The 24,570-nt window shown below is 43.3% G+C and overlaps 1 protein-coding gene across 5 annotated transcripts in view; it reads left to right on the top strand.

The window, feature by feature from the left end:
• The window catches only part of LOC105011114 (collagen alpha-1(XXVI) chain), a 42,903-nt gene extending 18,384 nt beyond the window's left edge, over positions 1–24,519 (top strand). For 4 of the 5 annotated variants that reach the window (XM_034293341.1, XM_020048612.2, XM_020048613.2 and 1 more), the window contains 11 exons: positions 20,332–20,393; positions 20,507–20,633; positions 20,799–20,906; positions 21,047–21,169; positions 22,997–23,089; positions 23,267–23,301; positions 23,420–23,482; positions 23,626–23,661; positions 23,749–23,793; positions 23,988–24,072; positions 24,245–24,519. In XM_034293341.1, the coding sequence (XP_034149232.1) occupies positions 20,332–20,393; positions 20,507–20,633; positions 20,799–20,906; positions 21,047–21,169; positions 22,997–23,089; positions 23,267–23,301; positions 23,420–23,482; positions 23,626–23,661; positions 23,749–23,793; positions 23,988–24,072; positions 24,245–24,402 (935 nt within the window). In that variant the 3' untranslated portion in view covers positions 24,403–24,519. Of the gene's footprint in view, positions 1–20,331; positions 20,394–20,506; positions 20,634–20,798; positions 20,907–21,046; positions 21,170–22,996; positions 23,090–23,266; positions 23,302–23,419; positions 23,483–23,625; positions 23,662–23,748; positions 23,822–23,987; positions 24,073–24,244 lie in introns of those variants that run through there. The other variant, XM_020048614.3, reaches the window with a different exon arrangement.
• The last annotated feature ends 51 nt before the right edge of the window (positions 24,520–24,570 follow it).

Below are 24,570 nucleotides of genomic sequence, written 5' to 3'. Positions count from 1 at the left end.
ATACATTTTTCTTTCGGACATCAGATTTGCCATTGCTAACCTCAGATTCAACTATAACTTAGAGCACTTTGTCCCGACTTGGTCTTGGAGGGACTTGGTCTCACTGCCCAAGAAAAATTTGAGGTGTTTTTGTGTACGTTTGAGGCAGCAAGTCAGCAGGCTCCCCTGGTAATCTTTTTAGAAAACATCCCGTCACCAGATAGAGGGGAAGAATCACTGGCTTGTTGTTGTCTCTCTGTTGCGCACTTGTGCAACTGGGCTGTACTCTGCTGGCAATACTCGGCCCTCATTCAGAGTGGTTGCGGTTGGCGGGTGTCCCTTTGGTTGATGCCTGGCAATGTGGGTGGATTGATTTCCTGCCTGTTGGGCCCTGTCCAGGGCCTCCCCCTGGTAGGGCCACAGTGTCGCCGGACCCCCCCGTCTCAGTTCCAAGGTCTTACGCTGCTATACTATTGTGCTGGGGGATTGGGTCAGTTCTCCTTCCCCACTATGTTCTCCTTCTCCACTATATATCGTTGTTGATATGAGGAATGCATTTTCTGAATTTTCCCAGTCTCCTCCCGTTTTAAACTTTAGGAGGACATGAGGTCCTGGTCCACACCTGCGGAGTACCTGGTTTGGGGGGCCCGTTACTGTCCCTGTCCTTGTCCATCTGGTCATACTTCTGACCTAGTCTAAAATTAAATAGACTTTGGATTTAGCCCACATTCATTTATAAATTATTCCAATTGGACTCTTAATATCTCACCCGGCACAGCCGGGAAGAGGACTGGTCACCCCTCTGAGCCTGGGTCCTCTCTAGGTTTCTTCCTAAAATTCGGCCTTCTTAGGGAGTTTTTCCTAGCCACTGAAATTCAACACTACTGTTGTTTGCTCCTTGGGGTTTAAGGCCGGGTGTTTCGGTAAAAGCACTTTGTGACAACTGCTGTTGTAAAAAGGGCTTTATAAATACATTTGATTGATTGATTGATTGATTGAGATATCAAGCTAGATGATCTGAGAGGAAGATTAGTTTCAAAAGTGTTATTCAAGTGAAATATCCATTTGATTATTCATTTTGATATTAACTAGCTGTGAAGATGGCATTTTGTCATTCAATACAGCTTTACTATGCTTATTAAATTGGTTATTTATTATACATGTGCTAATTTCTACTGTCTCTGCCCAGTTAAGCAGCCCAAGTGTTTTGGATGCATCTTGTTTGATTACATGTTTGTTTGGAAAATGTGGTAAAATTACCAGGACAGTTTCTGAAACTTCATTATTAAATGGCCCCTGGTTTTTCCGCCCAAAACAATCTATTTTGTGGACAAAGCAGAAGTCAAATGACGCTGAGAAACGGGAGAGCAGTGTGGGAGAGGCAGCGTCAGAAGGCTGGAGTCTGGACAGGTGATAGGACATAGAAGGCAGTAGTAGTGGGAGACAGAAAGCCAACATTGTGACAGTGAATAATGTGATGGCGAGTCAACCAAATAGAACCCTTAGGAAGTAGATACAGCGGCTAAAGTCTCTTTCTGTAACAACGATTGTCATGGTAGTTGATGAATTGGTATGGTTGGGGGGGTGTAATGCTCTGAGTGGCAGCAGATGCGAGTCATGGATGTCTGGGGGACCAGCTGGAGAGGCCTGGTCATGTCCTGACCACTGGGAAGGCATTTGTCAATGGAAGAAATTTAACCCAGAGAAAAGATGGGATTTGAATGATATCTTGAGATCTTCTGGTTACTTTGACACATTCTAGATATTCATGATCTTTGTAATCTACAGCAGCACCTACGCTTGGGTTGGTACTGCATCTTTCTGCCTACTCAAGGAAAAGGGTCTTAACAGAACTCCACAGTAATTTATGTTGAAACATGTATTTTGAGTGTAGCATTCCTTGTAATTCAAAGCAAGCAAAGAGCAGTGTTTTGTGATTGTCTGCAGGCTACAGACACTTATCTGTGTGGTTGTTCAAATATTTGGACAGACTGAGTCCTCTTGGGACTTGGGTTGCCTTTCTCAGAGGGCGCCCCTCTCCCAGACTCAGCTTAGGTTACAGTGACCAGATTTCAGCCACGGAGCTGGAGCTGCTCTCACAGGAACATGCCAGCCGCTTTGTTTTGATTCACGTCCTGAGAACTCAACCCTCCCCTAACCTTCCCCACTCACCACTCCCCTGAACAGGCTGGAATGCCGTGAGATATCCCTGGGAAAGCACCGGTAAGAGACCACTCTCAGTCTAGTTCTGGGGTCTAGACTAATATCTTAAGTCTTGTCTGTACGAGTGTCACAAATCATCATCACTGCTGGTGTGAGTCAGTAGCTTGAGTTCCAGGTGAAACCAAATACTCCTTGGGCTTAGATTGACAAAGTACTGGGTAATTGAGCTATGTAAGGCCATCCCTTGGTCATGTATGTTACAGAATAATCCATGTATAGCAGCTAAGTGAAATGTAAAAAAATCAATGGCTCTGCTAGTAGAGTGATATCCAGATATATGGCAGCATTCCATCATTAAATTGACTGTTGACCACATTTGTGACAGAATTGATGCAAAATATGCATTCCTTAAGATATTATATTATTAAATGTACTGGTGGGAAACAAAGATATGTGTTTTGTTACGTGTTTGCTTTGGCAATGAAGCCTTTTATCTACTTCCCTAGAGTCAGATAAACACGTGGATAGGATTTTGATGTATCTGTATCCAGTATAAAGGAAGTTAGAGGTTATTTCCCAAATTTTTCATAGCCCTGTCCCTGTTAAGGTCTTTTTGGGATAGTGCATTTACATGTACGTATGAGAATATGGGATGATAATATTAACTCCTGCTGGATTATTCCGTATGTGCAGTTTACTTATACACCAAATGCTAATTTTGTCTCTGGAACAGAAGTGGAGAAATATGACTACCGCTTTCAGCCTTGGAAAAGGGAAATATGCCTTGGGCTATGATGCTAGGATTCAGGCAGATTAGAGAGATTATTTAACCACATTAAATATGTATCCAAGAGAAGCTGTGGGCATCAGAGTGTTGTTTTATTCTTTTCTCAGCTTTTCATTAAAAAAAGTAAAGCGCAATCCCATATCTGAAACTAAACATAATTTTTGTAATGCTTGATACTCTAAAGCTTTCATTGTAGCAATAACCAGATACATACCATAGTATAGCGACAGTCGACTGGGCCCCCCAGGGGAATCAAATTATACCCCCCCTTCACACCCCTCAGCCTGGTCTCCCTCTGAGTCCTTTAGTCCTCAGGATGGCGTTGCCTCACACTGTTCACTAATCAATGACCATTTGGACAATATTGATTTCATCCTATGCCCATTTTACCGTGCCCGTCTTGAAGTCAGCGGGGACACAACCAATAGTCAGGGAGCATGAGAAGGTTAAGGTAAGCAATGGGAGGTCTCCGGTGACGGACTGAAAATGGGGGGCAGGTTTTTTGTCGGCACGATCGGGCTTCAAGCTGAATAAGGTTGACAGTCTGAACAATGCTTCCCCCGAACCGTTTGTATCCCGACTTTCTTGATAAACATCCTCAATTCTTCCCAGCCCATTGGGAGTTGCAGCGATGGGACAAGTTTGTTGGTACAAAATTGGATATCACAAAAAAGGGCAGCAAACCAGGGGTACATTTGTAGAAACCAAATGATATTAAATTCGTAAACCCCAACTGTTAATCTGTCTGTGCTGGAGGGTTCCTAGAAAGCAGTCCATGTAAGACAGCTAATGGCTCTCACTGCTCATAACTGATCGTAAGAGATTATGACCATGCATTTGTGTTAATACAGACTGTCTGCAGACCTCCCGTCCCCAGGCTGTTTGCGCGTGCCAACATCCCCATGGCTCCTGCATCCCTGCTGTACCATTGCAGCCTCCATTTTCCTGCTAACAAAGTCTTTGTCTGACCAGAGGGAGGATATCCCCATTAAAAAGCAATAAATCAGAGACAGAACATCATCGTTGGGTTTAAAGATGGCATCTGGTCTAGTCTCCATCCGTGCTACGGGATGCCTCATCCTGCCAAATGCAAGAGTTGACCCAGGGAGGTGAACCAGAGAGGTATCTCAGAACACTTTCAGGATGGTGTAGTCGTTTCTCCTCAAGTATTGTTTGTTTTTTACAATTTTCTTTACTACTAAAGATAAATCTGGCCTTTGTCAACAATTACATGGACAATGAAAGATTCAACAGCAGCATGCAGAATTGATGTTCTGTTTGATAGTTTAAAAAGACTGACAGCCGTTGATGGGGGTTGTATCAGCCAAACGATAGTCACTCATAACGATTTGACAGCCAAAACCACTTCGACTGGTACCTTGACCTCATGTGCATTGTGTAAACACCCTATAAGTCAGAAGAAAAGACAGTCATAGACCTCCCTTCCCCCTTTAGTTGGTCTTCAGGGTATCCTGGTTCCGCAGCATGGTCCCCAGTGAGATGTGTTGCATTTGGCTTGGGTCCTCTCCAAGAGCCCACCGTCTTTTGTTGCATGGTACATCAATCAAGCTTCCAACCTGTTCTCCTCCTCTTCGTTCATCCCCTCTATTCTTTCGTTCGTCTTTCAGTGCTCAAGGCTGTGCGCAAAGGACCTCTCAGAACTCTGTGTTCAGTTGATCACAGAAACTATTTTGGTGGAACGATTGCTTGCAATGATGTCCTGTGGAGAGTTGGTCAGCTCCATCCCACAGCAGGACAGTTTCTCCTCAGCTCTATAGGACACCAACATGGACATATGACAGCAGCAGATCCCAACGTTACCAAATATGGGCAAAATCTTCCCTGAAACATTTCAGTTAGACTAAATATATCCACCCCACAGTATCAAGTTGTAGCCTGAGTGTTTCAGTTACATCAAACACTGGATGGAAACGCTAAACCCGTGTCTTGACCTCCTCTCTCAAAACACTGGGGATGTGCTGCCCCACTGTTAACACGCCAATGTAACAAGCGGTCTGCCTTCAAAAAGAGAGAATATACCTGTCCCTTTAAGTCCTTTTTATTCAAGTGTCTGTGCTGCTGACACTGCAAACTGTATCAATGAAATTCATTTCCAACAAAGAGGTCATCATCCCTTGAAATAGCAACAGTCATCAAAATGTATAAATATAAAAAAGGTACTTCTTATTACAAACCTGTTTCCAAAAAAGTTGCGTTGCGTAAAATGTAAATAAAAACAGAATGCAATGATGTGCAAATCATTTAAACCCTATATTCAATGGAAAATAGTACAAAGACAATATATCAAATGTTGAAACGGAGACATTGAGTTGTTTCTTGAAAAATATATGCCCACTTTGAATTTGATGCCAGCAAAATGTTTCAAAAACGTTGGGACAGAGGGAACAAAAGACTGGAATAGTACTGTAACGCTAAAACTTTATCCTCGAGGAATATCACACAACCAATTAGGTCAATTGGCAACAGGTCAGTAACATGATTGGTTAATGAAAAGATCATTCCAGAAAGAATGGGTCTGTCAGAAATAAGGATGGGGAGGGTTTCGCCACTCTGTGAAAGACTACGGGCAAATAGTGCAACAATTTAAGAATGACTTTTTTCAATGTAAAATTGCAAAGAGTTTGGAAATCTCATCATCTACGGTATATAATATCATGAAAGATTCAGAGAATCCAGATAAATCTCTGTATGCAAGGGACAAAGCCGGAAACCAACATCGGATGGCTGTGATATTCGGGCCCTCAGGCGGCACTCCATTAAAAACAGACAGGATTCTGTAGTGGAAATCAATGCATGGGCTCAGGAACACTTCCAAAAAATATTGTCTGTGAACACAGTACGTTGCTTCATCCACAAATGCAAGTTAAAACTCTACCATGCTATGAAGAAACCAGATATAAACAAGATCCAGAAACGCCCCGACCCATACCCATAGTGTTGCCACTCCTGCCAGCATCCGTGATTGTATGGGGGTGCATTAGTGCACATGGCATGGGTGACTTGCATATCTGTGAAGGCACCATTAATGCTGAACAATATATACAGGTGTTGGAGCAACATATGCTGCCATCCAGACAATGTCTTTTTCGGGGAAGGCCTTGTTTATTTCTGCAAGACAATGCCAAACCACATTCTGCACATATCACAACAGCATGGCTCCGTAGTAAAAGAATCCAGGTGCTAAACACACATTGAAAACTTTTGGTGCATTATGAAATGACAAATATGAAGAGGAGACCCCAAATTGTTGAGCAGCTGAAAACCTATGACAAGCAAGAATGGGAAACATTTCACATTTAAAACTACAGCAACTGGTCTCCTCAGTTCCCAAGCTGGAATCATTAGGGATCCAACACAACCAGAAGGAATTTGGACAGGGACAGCTACGGTACTGCTGAGGTGTGGTCCAAGACCTCATGTCCTCCTAAGTTTAGACGCAGCAGGAGACAAGGAACATTTTGAAAGTGCATTCCTTAGATTGACAAGGATTTACAATGGAGAAGGAGAACTGACCCTACTCCCCCTGGCACAATAATATAGCAGCGAAAACCCTGAGAGAGGGGGGTCCAGTCATACTGTCCCTAATCATGGGTAACCCCAGACGGGGCCCAAAAGACAGGAAGTCAATCTCAACCCTTTACATAAAAACATCCATTCAAATTCATTCAGTTCCTAAAGCTGTGTAATGAGAGAAAGAAAATCAATAGATTTTTCTTCTTTGAAATCTGCGCCAACATTTCAACATTGCATTATTTATGGCCCTTTACACAGTATGTTTTGTTACTACATTGATTAAAAAATCATATTAAAAATCATGACTTTGCAATTTTTGCAAATACTGCACCAGTCAAAAGTTTGGACACCTAAGACATCGACACTATGAAGTAACACATATGGAATTGTGTAGCAGCCAAATTTTCTTTAAACAGTTTAGAGGTTATTTATAGATTTTAGATTCTTCAAAGCAGCCTTGATGACAGCTTTGCACACTCTTGGCATTCTGTCAACCAGCTTCATGAGATAGTCATCTGGAATTATTTTCCAACAGTCTGGAAGGAGTGCCCACATTTGCTGTGCACTACTTGGGGGCTTTGTACAGGCCAGGTCATCTGAGGAATCACTCCGTCACTCTCCTTCTTGGTCACATAGCCCTTACACAGCCTGGTTTATTGTCCTGTTGAACAAAAAAAATTGTCCCATTAACTACAAACCAGATAGTGTATCTTTGTAGAATGCTGTCATAGCCATGCTGGTTGAGATGCCAATGCCTTGAACCCAGATAAGAGGGTTTGGGATGAGTTGGACTGCAAAGTGAAGGAAAAGCAACCAACAAGAACTAAGCATATGTGGAAGCGAACTCCTATAAGATTGTTTGGAAAGCATTCCAGGTAACTACCTCATGAAGCTGGTTGAGAGAATATAAATAGTGTGCAAAGCAGTCAAGACACTGGGTGGCTACTTTGAAAAATCGATAACAAAGAATGCATTTTGAATTGTTCAATAATTTTTTGGTTTCTACATGATTCCTTATGTTTTATTTTGTAGTTATGATGTCTTCATTATTATAAGATGATGTGGAAAATGGTACAAATTAACCAATAGCTTTCAATTCATAGGTGTGTCCACCCTGACAGTTATTGTAATTAGCATTAACTTACTATTTATCCAACCAGCTTATGTATAAAAAAAAAATCATCATCTAACAATCTTTTGTCTACTTTCACCATGGCTTTTTCACAACATTATAATTCATGATTGATGTTGTCTTACTGTAAATGTAGACTTGTGATTCTACTTGCTTGTCATGTAGTTGCTATATCAGAGCTTTAATCCCAATCAGTGTTTTAAAAACAAGCGTTTTTGTCCCATGTGTGATATTCAACTATACCTCTGTTCTTTTGAGACAACATTTAAAACTCTCCTACGATAGTTTAGGAGTAGAAGTAGAAGTGGAAACCCATCGGTGAAGTGGAAATTAGTTGAAAAATTACATATAAATGATGGCAACAAGAGGCACATTTCCAGGTGGGCGTGGCTTGAGTCTTGCTACTTTTAACCACAGTGAGTGTAAGCAGTTGTCCATGGAGATCCACAGATCAGCAGCTCTGAACGGAACATCTCTACGTTGTTTTAGTCCCTGATCCGTGGATCTCCACGGACAACTCATTACTGTCATTGTGTTGTAGAGGGATCCAGTGTTCATGTGTTGTAGAGGGATCCATGGCTTTGTTGTAGAGAGATTCCGTGTTTATGTAAGGTCTCATTGAGCTCTTTCATCCCCTCTGATTGTGAGGCTGGGGGGCTCTGGAGCCTGGTTCTCATTTCCCCTTCCACCACACTCCCCCTGGCTCCCTCACCCTCTGACACAGCCTTTCTGATGCCTATCTCTGGCTGAGCATTGGTCAGGATATTCAGTGATTCATATCTGGAACAGTAATGGAGCTGTAGTTCAAGAGCACAACTGGGGTTGTTCCAAGACCTCCCCAGTGCTCCGCAGTGCCCCTTCACGCCATTCTTCCCAGTGCTGCTCAGTGAACTGTGTCTTAGTATAATTCAACTGTGTTTTATGGCTTTCTACGTCGAATGATTGTATATGTGAAAGCTCAAACCGTCACAATGTATGATTAGATATCAAGGTGAACAGTGGTTTTTCCCCAGAGGTAATTGAAAGTGAGTGACAACTCTGTCATGGAACCCAGATCACATGTTCAATCCCCACTGTTGTTTTTCAGGTCAATGTATTTAATGGTTTTGGCTAACGGACTTGCCAAGACTGGGTGGTGTTAGGTTGCATTAGGTCAAGTCCAACCATACATTTTGCGGCCGTTCTGCCGTTCACATACATTTGAGTTTGTGACTTACAACATAGACCTGGGACCGTCTGGTATCATGTGGTTTCAGTGTTTGTAGTTCATTAATGCTCTCCAGATGGAACTGGGTTAAGTCACACACACTTGCACCTTTGCTGGGAAATCTTCCATGAAAACCTTTTTTGTCCTCAAGTGAACTGATTATGATGCAGATTGTTTTTCCATAACTTTTTTTAATTGCTCATCATGGCTAATTTAACATCAGAGAACATTCTTAACAATCCACATTAATTACATATGAGACTGGCGTCTTGCAACTTACTGACTGATAAAAGCCGGAACACTTGCTTCACATGAGGAAAAACGTGTTATTAATGCACTTTAGAAATAAGGTAGTTTGATTGCTAGAACCAGATTAGTATTTTCCTTAAATAGGAAGTTCCCAAGCTGGTCAGGCTAATATCACTCAGACTGGAGTAGAGAAATTGTCTCATTAAGTTTCTGTCAGCTCTGCATCCAACTGCCAATAGGTATCAGCTTTGATCAGTGATAACCAGAATGGAATGGCAAGACACATTCCGCTGTGGAACGTGAGAACCCGAAGCACGGATGGCCGGAGAGAGAAAGTAGAGCCCAGGGAATGCAGAGTAAGAAATAGTGAAAGACAGTTAAATGAGACAGGTGGACATGGTGAAGGGCAGTTGAATGAGACTGGTGGACATGGTGAAGGGCAGTTGAATGAGACTGGTGGATGTAATGAAGGACGGTTGAATGAGACAGGTGGAAATGATAATGGACAGTTGAATGAAGGTGGACATGTTGAAAGAGAGTTAAATGAGACAGGTGGACATGGTGAAGGACAGTTAAATGAGACTGGTGGACATGGTGATGGACAGTTGAATGAGACATGTCGATGTAATGAAGGATGGTTGAATGAGACCAATGGTCATGGTGAAGGACAGTTGAATGAGACAGGTGGATGTAATGAAGGATGGTTGAATGAGACAGGTGGACATGGTGAAGATCAGTTGAATGAAGGAGGTGGACACAGTGAAGGACAGTTGAATGAGACAGGATCCTTTATAACATGTACTTCACACTATCCTTCATAACATGTACTTCACACTATCCTTCATAACATGTACTTCACACTATCCTTTATAACATGTACTTCACACTATCCTTCATAACATGTACTTCACACTATCCTTTATAACATGTACTTCACATTATCCTTCATAACATGTACTTCACACTATCCTTTATAACATGTACTTCACACTATCCTTCATAACATGTACTTCACACTATCCTTCATAACATGTACTTCACACTATCCTTCATAACATGTACTTCACACTATCCTTTATAACATGTACTTCACACTATCCTTTATCACATTTACTTCACACTGTCCTTTATAACATTTACTTCACACTATCCTTTATGACATGTACTTCACACTGTCCTTTATGACATGTTCTTTACACTGTTCTTTATGACATGCACACCCAGTGGAAGGAGGATCAGCCGTGACTGAGGCCCAGCTGTTGGACCTTGGCCAACTGGAACAGGAGGTCCCTGCAGTTGTTTGTGTTGTTGATTCCTGCTTACAGTTATGGGGAGGATGCTTTTCAATCTTACCTCACCTGTTTTCCCAAACGTTCCTGGACTTGGGCTTGTGGCATGGGAAAAACTGTGGACATTGTGTGCATGATAAGGACATAAAGGGAGCAGCTGTATGCAGATGTGCAGAGATATTGGAAGATTAGAAGGACAAAATAACAACTTCAAGTTCCATATTCCATCAACACATCATGGGTGGGGTCAGTGGGGATGGTGTGAAGGATGACCGCTAACTCCAAGCGTGTGTCCCCAACTACTCTCACTCCTTGATTCCCCTTAAGTCAGTATGTGTGCCTACTCAGTGCTGAGGGAGGGGTCAGGGCGAGGTGGGGGCTGGCCACTCCTGTTTTACGGGGGACCTCTATTCAAAATTCAGCCACATTTCAGCTGATTGCAGAGCTGTAAGTAAGCCAGCACTTTAATCAAGCAGTGTTCCTCAAACTCAAATAATACTGGACTTTCAGAATCAGCCATCATTTCTGCCACATGTCCTTTATAAGCAACTGTTTGGAATGGGATACTTGGCAAGACAGCTGCTATACCCGCCTGTCAAGTAACTCAACAGAGTGAAGAGTTCAGTGACCTCCCCGTGTATCTGTGTCTGAGTTTTTGTTTCTGAGTCTACAGAAGAGAGGGCAAGTTTAATTACAGTGCTTTTATAGATGCATGACTCATGCCTAGACAGTTTTAATCAGCGCATGCTGCCTTTGTCAACAGTCCATCGATCTTACTCTTAAACACAAAGCACTTTCAACATAGGCCTACTTATAGTGTGAGTTGTGAATCTTATAAGGGCAGTAAGTGAGAACATATGCTTCTTGTTCCTGTGTAGTACCATGACATCTGAATCCCATAAGGCATGGAATCACCCATTGCTTTTAGCATTTCTAATTTTACATACTTTGAGCAGTCACGCTGAGAAATGTGTCAAACGCTCCTCAGCAGGGAGGTCACCTCTCACCAGGATGAAGTCTGCCAGATCCGCCCAGCTCCATTTCCACCCCTGACTCAGTTAGATGATGCCATCACTCTATGCTAATTGAAGGCCCATAACATAGTAATAAGGAAGATGAAGCACAATGAATGGTATCCACTAGGGTCTGGATTCAATCCGAAAGCGGGTTATGGGCAATGGCGCATTCAAAGGCAATTTCTGATGGAGCCACAGTTTCCGATCTACAGCATTTACAGTGAATTGTAATCTCCACTAACATTTCCTTCAAAAGCCGCAATGCCGGATTTCTGATTGAATCCAGGCCTGTGTCTCCAAAAGCCTCACATGTTATGGTGGTCATCCATCTCATTGTTCAGCCAATGAGTTACACCCACTTGGCTGATGCGCGACAGTCACTGATACAAAAAATACTTTGTTGGAACAGTTGGCGTTAATGGAATCACTCACAGAGTTGGGTTTTGTTGGTTTCAAGGCAGCCAGACATTTTGTGAAAGATTCTTTACAGTTGAACTTGTTGTGGCTTTGGTTAACAGGATTGCCAAAGGGGATGAGAAGCGGGAATGTCCCCCATAAAGGCTTGTGCTCTGTTGTGGGCTGTGTCTATGGGACCGAGTGTTTCTCGTTTATGTGTACAGTATAGGCAAACTATATACCCCCTCAAAGAGTGTTCTGTTAAGGCTGCCCCGGGGAGAGTCTGGCCTGTCTCAATGTGCACGGTGGGGGCTATGTAGTGGCCTGGATGTGAATGCGCTTGCGGCTGCTTTGTTTGCCTGGATGATAGTGTTATTGAAGTGCTTTTCTTAGTCTTGTTCTGTCAATAAGGGTTCATTCTAATGTCTTTTTGCTCTGAGCTGTAAAGCATTATTTCCATAAACCTCTTCCAACTGTTGAGGGCGGTGTTCCATGAGTGTGTTGAGCTTGTTTAAGTGAGGTTTGGAGTGTAGCTGATTGCAGGGATTCCCAACCTAGGGGGACACCCCAAAAATGGGGGTGCGGAGGGTGTAATGAGTAATTCATTGGACTATTTTATTCATATGAATATAATTTATTAAAACCTCGCCCACAATGCCTTATTTGCTCCCACCTTCCAGAAGTTAGATTGTGTAACTTTAACACCAGTTCCCATTCAAATGATCTCTCCCCTTATAGAGTGCTTGGCCTTATTATCTCTTTTGGTTGACTTACAAAGCCTTTAAAAGGTGTACTTTTGAATGTATTTTTATTTGTATTTTATTTTGAAAGCTATTGAAATGGCACAATGATTCCCTATACTATTCAGTGCTTGTTTTTTTTTTTGCATGCTGATGATCAGCAACCAGTAACTGACGAGGAATTTAGCTTGCCCATGACTGCTATTGTTTGTTTGTGGAGAGATGATCTAATGTCTTACTGGAAGAAAAAGGAGGGTAAAGCGTTTCCATTTGACCAATTTAATTTCTGCTTTTTAGGATGTGCAAGTGATTTCTGGTCAACAAACGTTGTGAAACATTATCATTCCACTATTACTGCAGATATATTTATACAAATGTGAATAATTGTTTTGAAGGGGGGTACATTTATTGAATGTAAAATAGGGTGTCATGGTGGAAAAAGGTTGGGAACCTCTGGTTTACTGCAATGAACTTTTCTCCCTGATGTTTTATGAGTACTGTGTTTGTGTGTCAGTCTGGTGTGTGTTTGGGCATGTGTGCAGTTTGATAAGTGCATACATGTGGTGTTTACATTTGAGCACCTCAACTATTCTTATCACTGCTTAATGTCTCTCGCGAAACAGTGGAGGTGCTGGCAATGGTTTTCAGTGGGTCCTCCACCCCAGTTCTCCATCTGGAAAAAGCTTTCACCTTTCTGGGTCTGCATATTTCATTGTCTTTAGGGGGTGCCTCTCTTTCTGTATTTTACTGCTGACTCTGCAGAGAACATCTGTGTTTTCCTCTCCCCTGTCCAGTGGTCTAACAGTAGAACTTACCCAGTGGTCTAACAGTAGACCTTCCCAGTGGTCTAACAGTAGACCTTACCCAGTGGTCTAACAGTAGACCTTACCCAGTGGTCTAACAGTAGACCTTACCCAGTGGTCTAACAGTAGACCTTACCCAGTGGTCTAACAGTAGACCTTACCCAGTGGTCTAACAGTAGACCTTACCCAGTGGTCTAACAGTAGACCTTACCCAGTGGTCTAACAGTAGACCTTACCCAGTGGTCTAACAGTAGACCTTACCCAGTGGTCTAACAGTAGACCTTACCCAGTGGTCTAACAGTAGACCTTACCCAGTGGTCTAACAGTAGACCTTACCCAGTGGTCTAACAGTAGACCTTACCCAGTGGTCTAACAGTAGACCTTACCCAGTGGTCTAACAGTAGACCTTACCCAGTGGTCTTACAGTAGACCTTACCCAGTGGTCTAACAGTAGACCTTACCCAGTGGTCTAACAGTAGACCTTACCCAGTGGTCCAACAGTAGACCTTACTCAGTGGTCTAACAGTAGACCTTACCCAGTGGTCTAACAGTAGATCTTACCCAGTGGTCTAACAGTAGACCTTAGCCAGTGGTCTAACAGTAGACCTTAGCCAGTGGTCTAACAGTAGACCTTACTCAGTGGTCTAACAGTAGACCTTACCCAGTGGTCTAACAGTAGACCTTACTCAGTGGTCTAACAGTAGATCTTACCCAGTGGTCTAACAGTAGACCTTACCCAGTGGTCTAACAGTAGACCTTAGCCAGTGGTCTAACAGTAGACCTTAGCCAGTGGTCTAACAGTAGACCTTAGCCAGTGGTCTAACAGTAGACCTTAGCTAGTGGTCTAACAGTAGACCTTAGCCAGTGGTCTAACAGTAGACCTTAGCCAGTGGTCTAACAGTAGACCTTAGCCAGTGGTCAAACAGTAGACCTTACCCAGTGGTCTAACAGTAGACCTTACCCAGTGGTCAAACAGTAGACCTTAGCCAGTGGTCTAACAGTAGACCTTACCCAGTGGTCTAACAGTAGACCTTACTCAGTGGTCTAACAGTAGACCTTACCCAGTGGTCTAACAGTAGACCTTACCCAGTGGTCTTACAGTAGACCTTACCCAGTGGTCTAACAGTAGACCTTACCCAGTGGTCTAACAGTAGACCTTACCCAGTGGTCCAACAGTAGACCTTACTCAGTGGTCTAACAGTAGACCTTACCCAGTGGTCTAACAGTAGATCTTACCCAGTGGTCTAACAGTAGACCTTAGCCAGTGGTCTAACAGTAGACCTTAGCCAGTGGTCTAACAGTAGACCTTACTCAGTGGTCTAACAGTAGATCTTACCCAGTGGTCTAACAGTAGACCTTACCCAGTGGTCTAACAGTAGACCTTACCCAGTGGTCTAACAGTAGACCTTAGCCAGTGGTCTAACAGTAGACCTTAGCCAGTGGTCTAACAGTAGACCTTAGCCAGTGGTCTAACAGTAGACCTTAGCTAGTGGTCTAACAGTAGACCTTAGCCAGTGGTCTAACAGTAGACCTTACCCAGTGGTCTAACAGTAGACCTTACCCAGTGGTCCAACAGTAGACCTTAGCCAGTGGTCTAACAGTATACCTTACCCAGTGGTCCATTTCAAACACACACACTGGTTTACACCAGACAGTCTGTGCCGCAGTGTCAAACTCACATTGGCCACACTTCGTTTTTGGAAATGTGACTCATACAAGCACCCCCCCAGGTCAACAGTGACAAGCACCACCAAGGACAACAGTTTGTGAATTCATATAACTTACTTATGAATGTAGATATGTACTGGATTCTGTACATTATCTGTAATAAAGGAAGACATCTAGAGGTAAAGACTGTCACAGGATGATATACGATAACGGCTTAAAAAGATAAAATGGAGCGCCTGCAATTTCTACATCACCTAAGATGAAAAATAGTAGCAGGTGTGTAAGACAGTTATCTGTCTACAAGGCTGTTTCTGATAGGCATCTCCTTATAGCAGAATCCCTTTTAGGGCCGGTAGTCCTTTTTTAGCACCGTCCCCCCGTTGTTTCAAGCACTTGGGCTAAATCCTAATTTAAGTGTGCATGCATAACTTTACTGAACTTACCTTATGTCAAGGAATGATGGTGATTTCTTCCTAGAGTTCACTGAAAAAGTACTAACATTAAAGTTGTTTCTATAAAACTTACTGTAGTAACGTGCAGAATATTTAATTTGCCTGGGGCATGTTTTAACTATTTAAAACCCTATCCCCTTTTCTGGGATTGTTAAATACATTTCGTTAGCTGATTTTTGTAATATTATTACTTCTGAAAAACAGAAATACAACTTTCAGATTTAATTATTTGCACACGATTAGTTTTCAACTTAATCTCACAGAATGGACAAAGTAGAAAAATCGCGTACCACTTGGGGAAATGTGTTATTCCCAAAATGTGTACTCATATATATTTACATTTTAGAGGAATTAAGATCAGTCGAAGCACTATGGATGTTAAATTAAATTGCCATTTTGAAGGAAATAATTGTCTGAACATAACAAGAATCATTATGAAAAGCTTTGTGATTTCCACAATCACTTAATGGATGTTGCAATGTTAAGGATGTTACAGAGTCTGAAACCTCTCAATTGGATTCTTCAATTGTTTGAATTGAAACTAATTGACTTTGGCTGTTCAACAGTTCCTTTTCAGTAGCACCAGTTTCTTCACTTCTGCCCATCCTGCACCCCCACACCTGACCTCTGACCTCTATTTTGCTGGAGCCGCAACAGGAGGAAGAGGCTGTGTTGTTCAGGTCAGGATGTGGCTTAGTCTTCCTCCTCAGGGGAAAGTAAAACAGGTCTTTTTGAGGTTAGACAGGCCAAAGTCTGGCTGTTGGTTTAGCGGCTCATTTATCTTTCACTCTTCCGGACCAAATATCCACTTTCTTTGTGCTGAAAATGCATCTCCTGTTCTTTCTCTTTCTTTTCAGTCTAGCTAACCATGTTTGTGGACTGTAGACCATCTCTCAAGATAAAAGTTAACCTTCATAGGTTGGAAAATGACCTACTGTATAAAACAAATGAACCTTTCATCAGCAGTGTTGGCCAGGGTGTCTTTATCTCACATCTACTGCATTCACATTGATAATCTTTCATGACACAGTACATTGGTGAAATGAAGCACGTAATGAATGGGTAACAGGTTTTAGGTTGTTACCAGTCACATGGATGCTATCTAATCCTTCCCCTGAAATGAGTTACCTATTTTGTTGTGGCTGTTGTCACCTTCACTACTGACTTGGACTTGTTTGTTGTTTACGTTTTATTTACTGAACCATAGGACTTTCTTTAGCAGCTGTCGATATCTACCCAGATCAGAATTATGGTTGTTTTGTCTTGCAGATGTTGGAGTCTCATGGCAAAACCATATAATTTTTAAGGAACTCTAATCTACAATCAAAGGAACCAGATAGTCAACTTATCCATTCAATCCCAGAGGAAATCCAATTCACTGGGCTCCAGAGTGGGGCAGAAATCGACGACACGGATTTGCGTGTCCTTACCCAATCCGTAATAACCGTGCTCCAAAGGTCATCATGCTGTAGTGGATTCTGTGTGACAGTTCAGATGCCTGCTAGTTCAGTTGTGGTTCAGGCTGGAGAAGAGTTTTCCAAGCGTGTATGTTCCTTCAGACTTCCTTGTTCAGCAAGCAGTGTGATAAGAAGCAGAACGGTTTGGCTTCAGGGGCAGTGGGAGAGAAAATGAAAGGATTGGTCTGGAATGTTCTCTGTGTCTGGAAGGTTAGGTCTGGTGCAGAGCTATCATTGTGCTTCCCTCAGAGTTCAGCCCTCTCAGAGTCCCATGTCAAGTGTCAGTGGTGTCTGCAGTTAAATGGATGCCCCTTCTCAAAGTTGCATCATCACAGTTCTGCAGTTTGTACTGGCAACCAGGCCTGCATTTATGTCCTGTTAGTTAAACAGCAGGCTGTTGTTCCGCTTGCTGGTATGACTCCTTGTCCTTCAGTCATCCAGGGAGCTGCAGCCCACTGAATCCAGTTCAGCCCTCGTGGCTGTGGTTCCTTAGTCACCTGATGAAAATGAGTCAAAAGTGGGCGCTGGTCGGAGTACCACTGCAACATGGTTCCAATCAGGCCCACTGCTCTATCAGCAAAAACTCCTGTATTTCCCCACTGTTGTCCATCCAATAAACCTTAACAATGCCCTAAAGATATGTGCCGAAAATATTTGGAATAGATGTTGAGCCGAATGTGAAGATAATCCTTCAGTTTTCAGCAGGGAGACTTTTGAAGTTCTGCGCTCTACGTTCCCCTAATCAGTCCTCTTCAGGGTCAGTCTGAATCCAGATGCTGGGGACCTTAATGCCGTTCCACTGTCCTGGCTGCCCCCCCACCGACCTGCAGCACGCGTTACCATACAAGGTTGTTTAGTGTTATTGTCACAACACCCACGCCAGTAGAAAGACAGCAGTAATGTCTGTACTGCCGGGGAGGCCTCCTGCCAGTCATCATACAGCAGGGTGGATGTGTGTGGAAAAAGCCTCCAAGGTGCTTTCAGTGCCTGTGCATCATTGCAAGATGCAGCTTGAGTGTGTAAATTAGTCATGTTACTGTTTAAGATCACTGCTGGGGAACATGCCAAGGCCACCATGGAAATCCTCTACACACACACACACGCATGCACACGCACGTACACGCGCACGCACACACACGTACACGCGCACGCACACACACGTTGCCAACACGTGTTGTGCAGAGGGTCTGCATCTAATCAATCAAACGTTCTGTTTGTTCTGGTATCTCATTAGCATGTCTTGACTGACATTCCCTTTTCTCATCTTCTTGTCATGTGTAGCAAGGTTTAGTGAATAGAAAGGAGCACACTGTGGCCTTTAGTTTCTCCACTGATACTGGATGGAATGATAGTATCTATTACAAGATTAAAAACGTAGCCAGGAAGAGAGAAGATTGGAAATGTACAATATCCTTTGGCAGTGATTCCAAACCTTGTCTGTTCCTGTACCGCCAAATCACTGTCAAAAGCTTTTGACTATTCACTTAGTCGCAGGAGTTTTTAATATAAAGTGGAGCTCCATTTTTTTTTTATGTGTTTATAGACCCAGGCCTATTATTATGATAAATAAAATGCATTATTAAAATGTGTTTAAATGATTTTATAATAATACCTAACAATAACTCCTACTTGTTGCATTGTATTAAATAAACATAATATTTACACATTTATTTAGGTTAAAAAACACTGCCTTGGGGGTTGATTAAGACAAAGCATATCAGGCCTCTGCCTAGAATGAACTTGATGGACCTCAGTGCTTTGTGATGTACGTGGCACTGGCTGGCTTCTGCAGAAATGCTGTTCATTAAGTCCTCATCTCCTACATACTGAGCTGAGAACGAGCTGATGAATTAGACCAGCGTTTCACTTATGTCACATTCATCACTCAGAAAACTGAAGGAAAGAAATACATCATCGAGGCCAGAGGTTTTCTTTCCAGCAACTAATAAGCACTCGGCATAGTCAATTTAATTTAGCAATTTTATTCATGCCAAATAAACAATGCACAATTTGACATGGTCTGAAATGCAAATTACATTTTCATAAACAGAATTGTACTGTATTGATTTTATGGATGGGTTACACCAACATCCACAGGTGGTTTGCAGCTATTTCTTTTTCAGGTTGTGTACTAAGATTGAGTGTTGGCTAGAACCCATTGGGTTTTTATTCATGTCGTGTCACAACAAGGAAACTCCAAAAGCTACATGGGTCTCAACCCCCCCAAAGGTTTGGGAACCAGTTCCTTAGTTACGCCAGACGGAAAACATAACATTTGAGAAGTTGTGTAAAACGCTACATAAGTGGAGTCAATTTAAATGGCATTTTAGGACATGACATCTTGGCCCAGGCCCATCCCTGACCTTTATGCAGGTTCTGTGGATCACAGACTGGTACCAGGGGTGGGAGACCATGGCAGGTGTCACTGGAATGGGTCACAGTTGCAATGCCGTCTGAACACATGGCTGATGCCAAGTGTCAGAGCAACTATACAAAGAAGGACACTTTGGCCTGGAGTTGGTAAAATGGGCAACAGTAGGGATGTTTTTTACTTTAGCAGAGAGACGATTGAGGGTCCGGGAGGCTGCCAGCCTGTGAGGCAAACTTCATATCTCTTGCAATCACTCTTATTCGACCTAAAGATTGATTGATCAGTAGTTGCCAGTAGAAGTCTACTTTCATAAGCTTAACAAATGTTAGAATACCCTCGAAAAAGGTCTTCCTTTACATTTTTCTTTACCTTACTTAATCTACACAAACTTTTCCATATTTCCAAAGTGAAAGACAAATCGTAGCACATTTCTCTAATTAATAAAGGAAACAGAAAACGTTGTTTCTAATTTGATTAAGCAGATTTAAGTTAGGATTGGGACCGGCCCTTTCAGGAAAACCTTGAAAATTGGCATGACATTTTTTCTAATGTCCTACTGAAAAATAGTAGGATTTCTTTTTTCTCCAACGTTTTCCTCAGCTTTATTTTTCTGTCTATGATCTGTAATTTCTTTGTCTGTCTCTCTGTGTCGCTTCATCCTACTCTCTTCAGTCCGTAGGTCATTTGAGTGCAGGGAGGTGGCTGTCTCTCAATCCTGTGTCACCTTGGCACTGTGCTGCTGCTTTGACTGGCTCACTTCATAATGTCCCAGCCACTATATAAACTCGTTCTCTCTCTTACAAAAACATAGTCTAAACCAACACAGTGTCTGTTTTTTTATTTTGCATTAGTCTGGATTAGTAAATGTGACTTCTTATTCCAAACCATGTCTTTCCTGATGCTCTCTGAAAATGGAATTTGATTATAGTAAATAACATATTGATTTAAATGGATTAAAAGGAAAAATGTGTGAGTCTCTTTCTCCTTGAGAGGTAAGTTAGTCACTTACCTCTCAACTGAAGCAACATGTTACACTGAATTGCATAGTATTTACATATCTCACTCCTTCTTACTTTCTCGCTCCATAGAATGCATGAATTGCACTGGCTACACTGATATGAACGAGAGATTAAGTATCCTTGAGTCCAAGGTAAGTAAGCTTGCAGCAATCAAGCCTGCAATTCAAACAGTCCTACGTACACAATTACTTAATAAGTCAGAATAAATTCTCATAGATTCTCCCAAAAATAAAATTTATATCAGATAATGTTACTGGAGGAGGCAGACCCATCAACTCTTCCATCCAGGCTCTACCGGGATGGGTCATCGGATAATGAGGTGGGAGCACCAAAGCCCACCCCGGTCACTCTCCCCTCCATCGGGTTACCAGGTGAGGGACTTGACTGAAGGACGATAAACTCTGATGATAAACTATTCGCTCTTCTTCCTTCATTGTTTGACATGGAAGCTGGTGTGTTATGGATTTCCTTCTACGTTCTTTGTGCTGGAGTCTGGTGGGTCTCAGGCTGAGTTGTTCATTGATTTCCTCTACAAGGTGCCAGAGGCCCCCCAGGACCAGTTGGACCTCCAGGTGTGGCAGGACCGCCTGGACTCACCGGAGAGACAGGACTGGTGGGGAAACCTGGACCCGTGGGACCCAGAGGTTTAAGTCTGACCCCTGAATACGTGCACTATCTCATCCATACACTATCACTTAAGGAAGAAAGCAATTCCACTCTGTGTTCACACATCGTGTGTAAGAACAGTCATGTGTTGAAGCTAATTGTGCTGAGGTTTCCACAGGACCCCAGGGCCAGCAGGGAGTCCCTGGGCAGAGAGGTGTACCTGGGCCAGCGGGGCCTCCGGGGCCAGCCTCTCCCTTCCCTTACAGGGGAGACGTGTTTGGTTTGAGGGAGATGGGCCAGCGTGAGTATCCCTGAAATATCAAGTAATGAAAGGCTAGAACTACACCAAGAACTGAAAGCCATGCGAGGGCCTCCCATGACTCAGTTTAAGGCACTCTTTGATACCACCAAGCTGACCAGCACAGTCCAAGTTTGAGACTTGACTGGGCCAGTAGCTGAGGAATGGCTGGGAAGCCCCATGAGCGATGTAAATAGGCCAGCATCGCCTTGGAAGCAGGGAGGCATGGTCAGCAGGTTTTCTTGGTCTGGTTGCACTCTAGTGACTCCCTCAGGCAGCTTTGGAGCCTGTAAAACAAACAGAGGTTATCCTCACTCACATTGACCAATGTGACTTAATGGTTTGGAGGAACAATGTGGAAAACATCTGAATGGTTTGGCAAGGATGGCTTTAGGGAAGGTTTCCAACAATTTTAAACTCTCCCAAATTTGTTGGGAGCTGTTGTGATGAGACAGGGCTGTAGATACAATTTGATATTGTGAAACGGGGGAAGGCGGCTAATCTATAATAAAAGGCTATAAACCCAACAGGAGTACCATGTTCATTTATATGACATGTGGTTCGTTCTGAAAGGGTTTCAGGATTCTAAACCCTTTCTTACCATCGGTATTTTTAACAAACCTCTACCACCTGGTGAACCTTTCATTTAAGGAAGATATAAAGTTCTAGAGTCTATTTACAGTAGACCGCTGCCAGGTGTCCCATTGGTCCATATCTGGAAAGTCCATCAGTGGAACAGCCTTCTCCGGTAAAACAAAGAACCCTCTTTGGACAACAGGCAACCGGGCTGCCAAGAGCTGTAACGTAGCCACGCTCAGAGGAAGAGTGAGGGCTTTAGTAGCCCAAGCCTTCACGAGGCCACAGGAAAAGTAACGGAGTGCCTGTAGGATCCTCACACCCAGAAATATCCACTTTGTTAAAACACGTGTCAAGCAACATGGACTCCCCGTCAACCATGAAGTTGACTTAGTGATGAGGATGATGATTTCACTCCACTCTTGTGTGGCTGACCAGGTGGTCTCTCCAGTAGTGCTGTGGCCGTTTTACCTTCTGCTGCGCCATGGACATTGTTTATGACACTTATCAGTATAATCAACCGCGTTTGTTATTATCAGATTTTACATAAGCATTTTGCTACACCTGTGACTACATGTGCTTTAATGTGTGTATATTAGTAATACAACTGTAAGCTGCAGAAGTCCGTCTTGTCGGTTTCCACCTGAGACATCACCCGGTTCTGGCCAGGAGAGGGCAGCATTCACCCACTCTGGGATGTTTATAAAAGGCTGTGTTTTATTACTGTGGTGGGCTGGCTTTGTTTAAGCATGGGCTCTGGCTGCAGTCTGCCAGCTGTATATCACAACCAATTTGTAAGCTGTCAGCACAGCAGACAGAATCTGGCAATCCTGTGCCGCCTTGGTGCCAGAAACCTGTTCAATAAAATGGCAAGGCGAGGCTTTCAAGTAGAAACTCTATGCTCCAGGGAGTTTGAGGTTAGGGAGAGGGTTACAGATGTGCTGGTGGGTGTGTATGAAGTGGCAAAGTCATTGGTGCACCAGAAACTGCGGTGCGGTTGCTCTCAAGGAATTTTGAGTCGCTCGCTTTCTCCTGTGGGTTGTTGAACTAGGACCAGAGCTACTACCGAGAATATGGCCCTACCTCACAGCACAATGCAGTGACGACCTACCTACCGGGCTCTCATCAGCAATGGGTGATAAGGACCCTGAAAAGCACCCAGCTCTGGTTATAGTGGACCTAACTCAGACCTGTGCCGTGCGTGTGTTGTACGTACCATAGTATGTACTTCAAGCATTTTGGTTTTGTATGCAGATGAAGAAGACGTGCTCCCTTCATGGAATAACCAGAGAGCTGAGGCAGGTCCTCCAGGCCCCACTGGGCCCCCGGGACCCCCTGGACCACCAGGTAAAAAAAAAGATACTCAAACCCCCGCTGGCATGAGAATGAAGCCCTAGGCGTCCTGGAATAAGAGTGTTAGGGGACAACAGAGAACCACGCCGCATCAGTTAGTCACCTGTCTTTAAGTGGATTTTGGATTTTTTTTTATACATCTCAATATCCTATCTGTTTACCTGCCTGCAGGGCCTGCTGGAAATCCAGGGACCCCAGGGAAAAACGTATGTGTAACATTCTACATACTATGGCCAAATCCTAACTTTGTGCTTGTTCTTACTCAAATTATGCATCGCTGTCATATGGGACATTCATGCAAGAAGTTCTTTCTCTGTGTTCCAGGTTGGTGTCGCTCCTTCAGGCAAGACAGGGAGTCGTGGGCCTAAGGGAGACTCCGGTGAAAGTGTGAGGATTGGCTAAACTGCAAGAGACCTTATTGAATTTAGATGATGGGAATTCCACTCAATTTAAATGCTTAAATGCTTTACCTATGAACCGTCTATATATGAGCAAGCTACCTCCCTGATCCAACTTCCCTCTGTTTACAGGGCCCCCCAGGACCCAGGGGAGAACATGGCAAGCCTGTGAGTACACAGTGTGGATACAGCATGTCTGCACAATGTGTTACTCTTTCCTGACCTCCAGTGTTTTTCCATTTCTGATTGTTTTAGGGTGTACCAGGCCCAAAGGGTGAGCCAGGAGAGAGCCAGGCTGAGGTGACCCCATACATTCCAACTATATGATGTAATAGTAATCAGAAATACACAAATCTACAATATTTCACTCTGAAGACAACACAGTATAAGAAGTTTGTGTAGCTGGAAGTTTATAGAAATCTAAAATTGAATTTAGTAGCTAAACCTGACCCTCTAGCTGAGTTTAATGTGTTTGTGGTTCTGGATCTGCTCAGGGGGAGGGGGTACAGCAGCTGAGAGAGGCTCTGAAGATCCTGGCTGAGAGGGTTCTCATTCTGGAGCACATGATTGGCATTCATGGTAAGAGACACACTTACTCAGAAAAATTACTGGGTCTCCTGGAATAATGGTTGTTAGAGGGTTGAACTCTGTCCACTGCCAAGCTATTACTAGCTCTGTGAGTGGCCCTCAAATTAAACAGATCTCCTTCTGTCAATCCCCTCCGCCCTCTCTCTGTCCGCTCATTTCTCAGAGAACCCACTAGAACCCGGTTCTGGCTTGGACATCCTGTCAGACCTGTTGCCCACGCTTAAAAACAAAAGGGCGGGACCCTATACCCTGCTCCAATCTCTCACCATGAGAGACCACAAGCTGATTGGAGAGGAAAGAGTAAGGAGAGGGGATGATTAGAAGGCCAGTGGGTGTAGAGCATGGTTTGTATATAAAATGTGACTGGGTAAGAGATCAAGATAGACCCTGCATGTGTTTTCTGGGTCAGAGTGAGAGACAACTGAGCCCTCTCAGAAGCACAGCATTCTGTCAGTCTGGGCATTGGATGTCCTAGTGTTCACAAACGGA

Source organism: Esox lucius, chromosome 7 (assembly GCF_011004845.1).
Source record: "Esox lucius isolate fEsoLuc1 chromosome 7, fEsoLuc1.pri, whole genome shotgun sequence".
NCBI classification, from domain to species: domain Eukaryota; kingdom Metazoa; phylum Chordata; class Actinopteri; order Esociformes; family Esocidae; genus Esox; species Esox lucius.
Note: the sequence above shows the minus strand (reverse complement) of the source record. Positions and strands in the feature narration are given on the sequence as shown.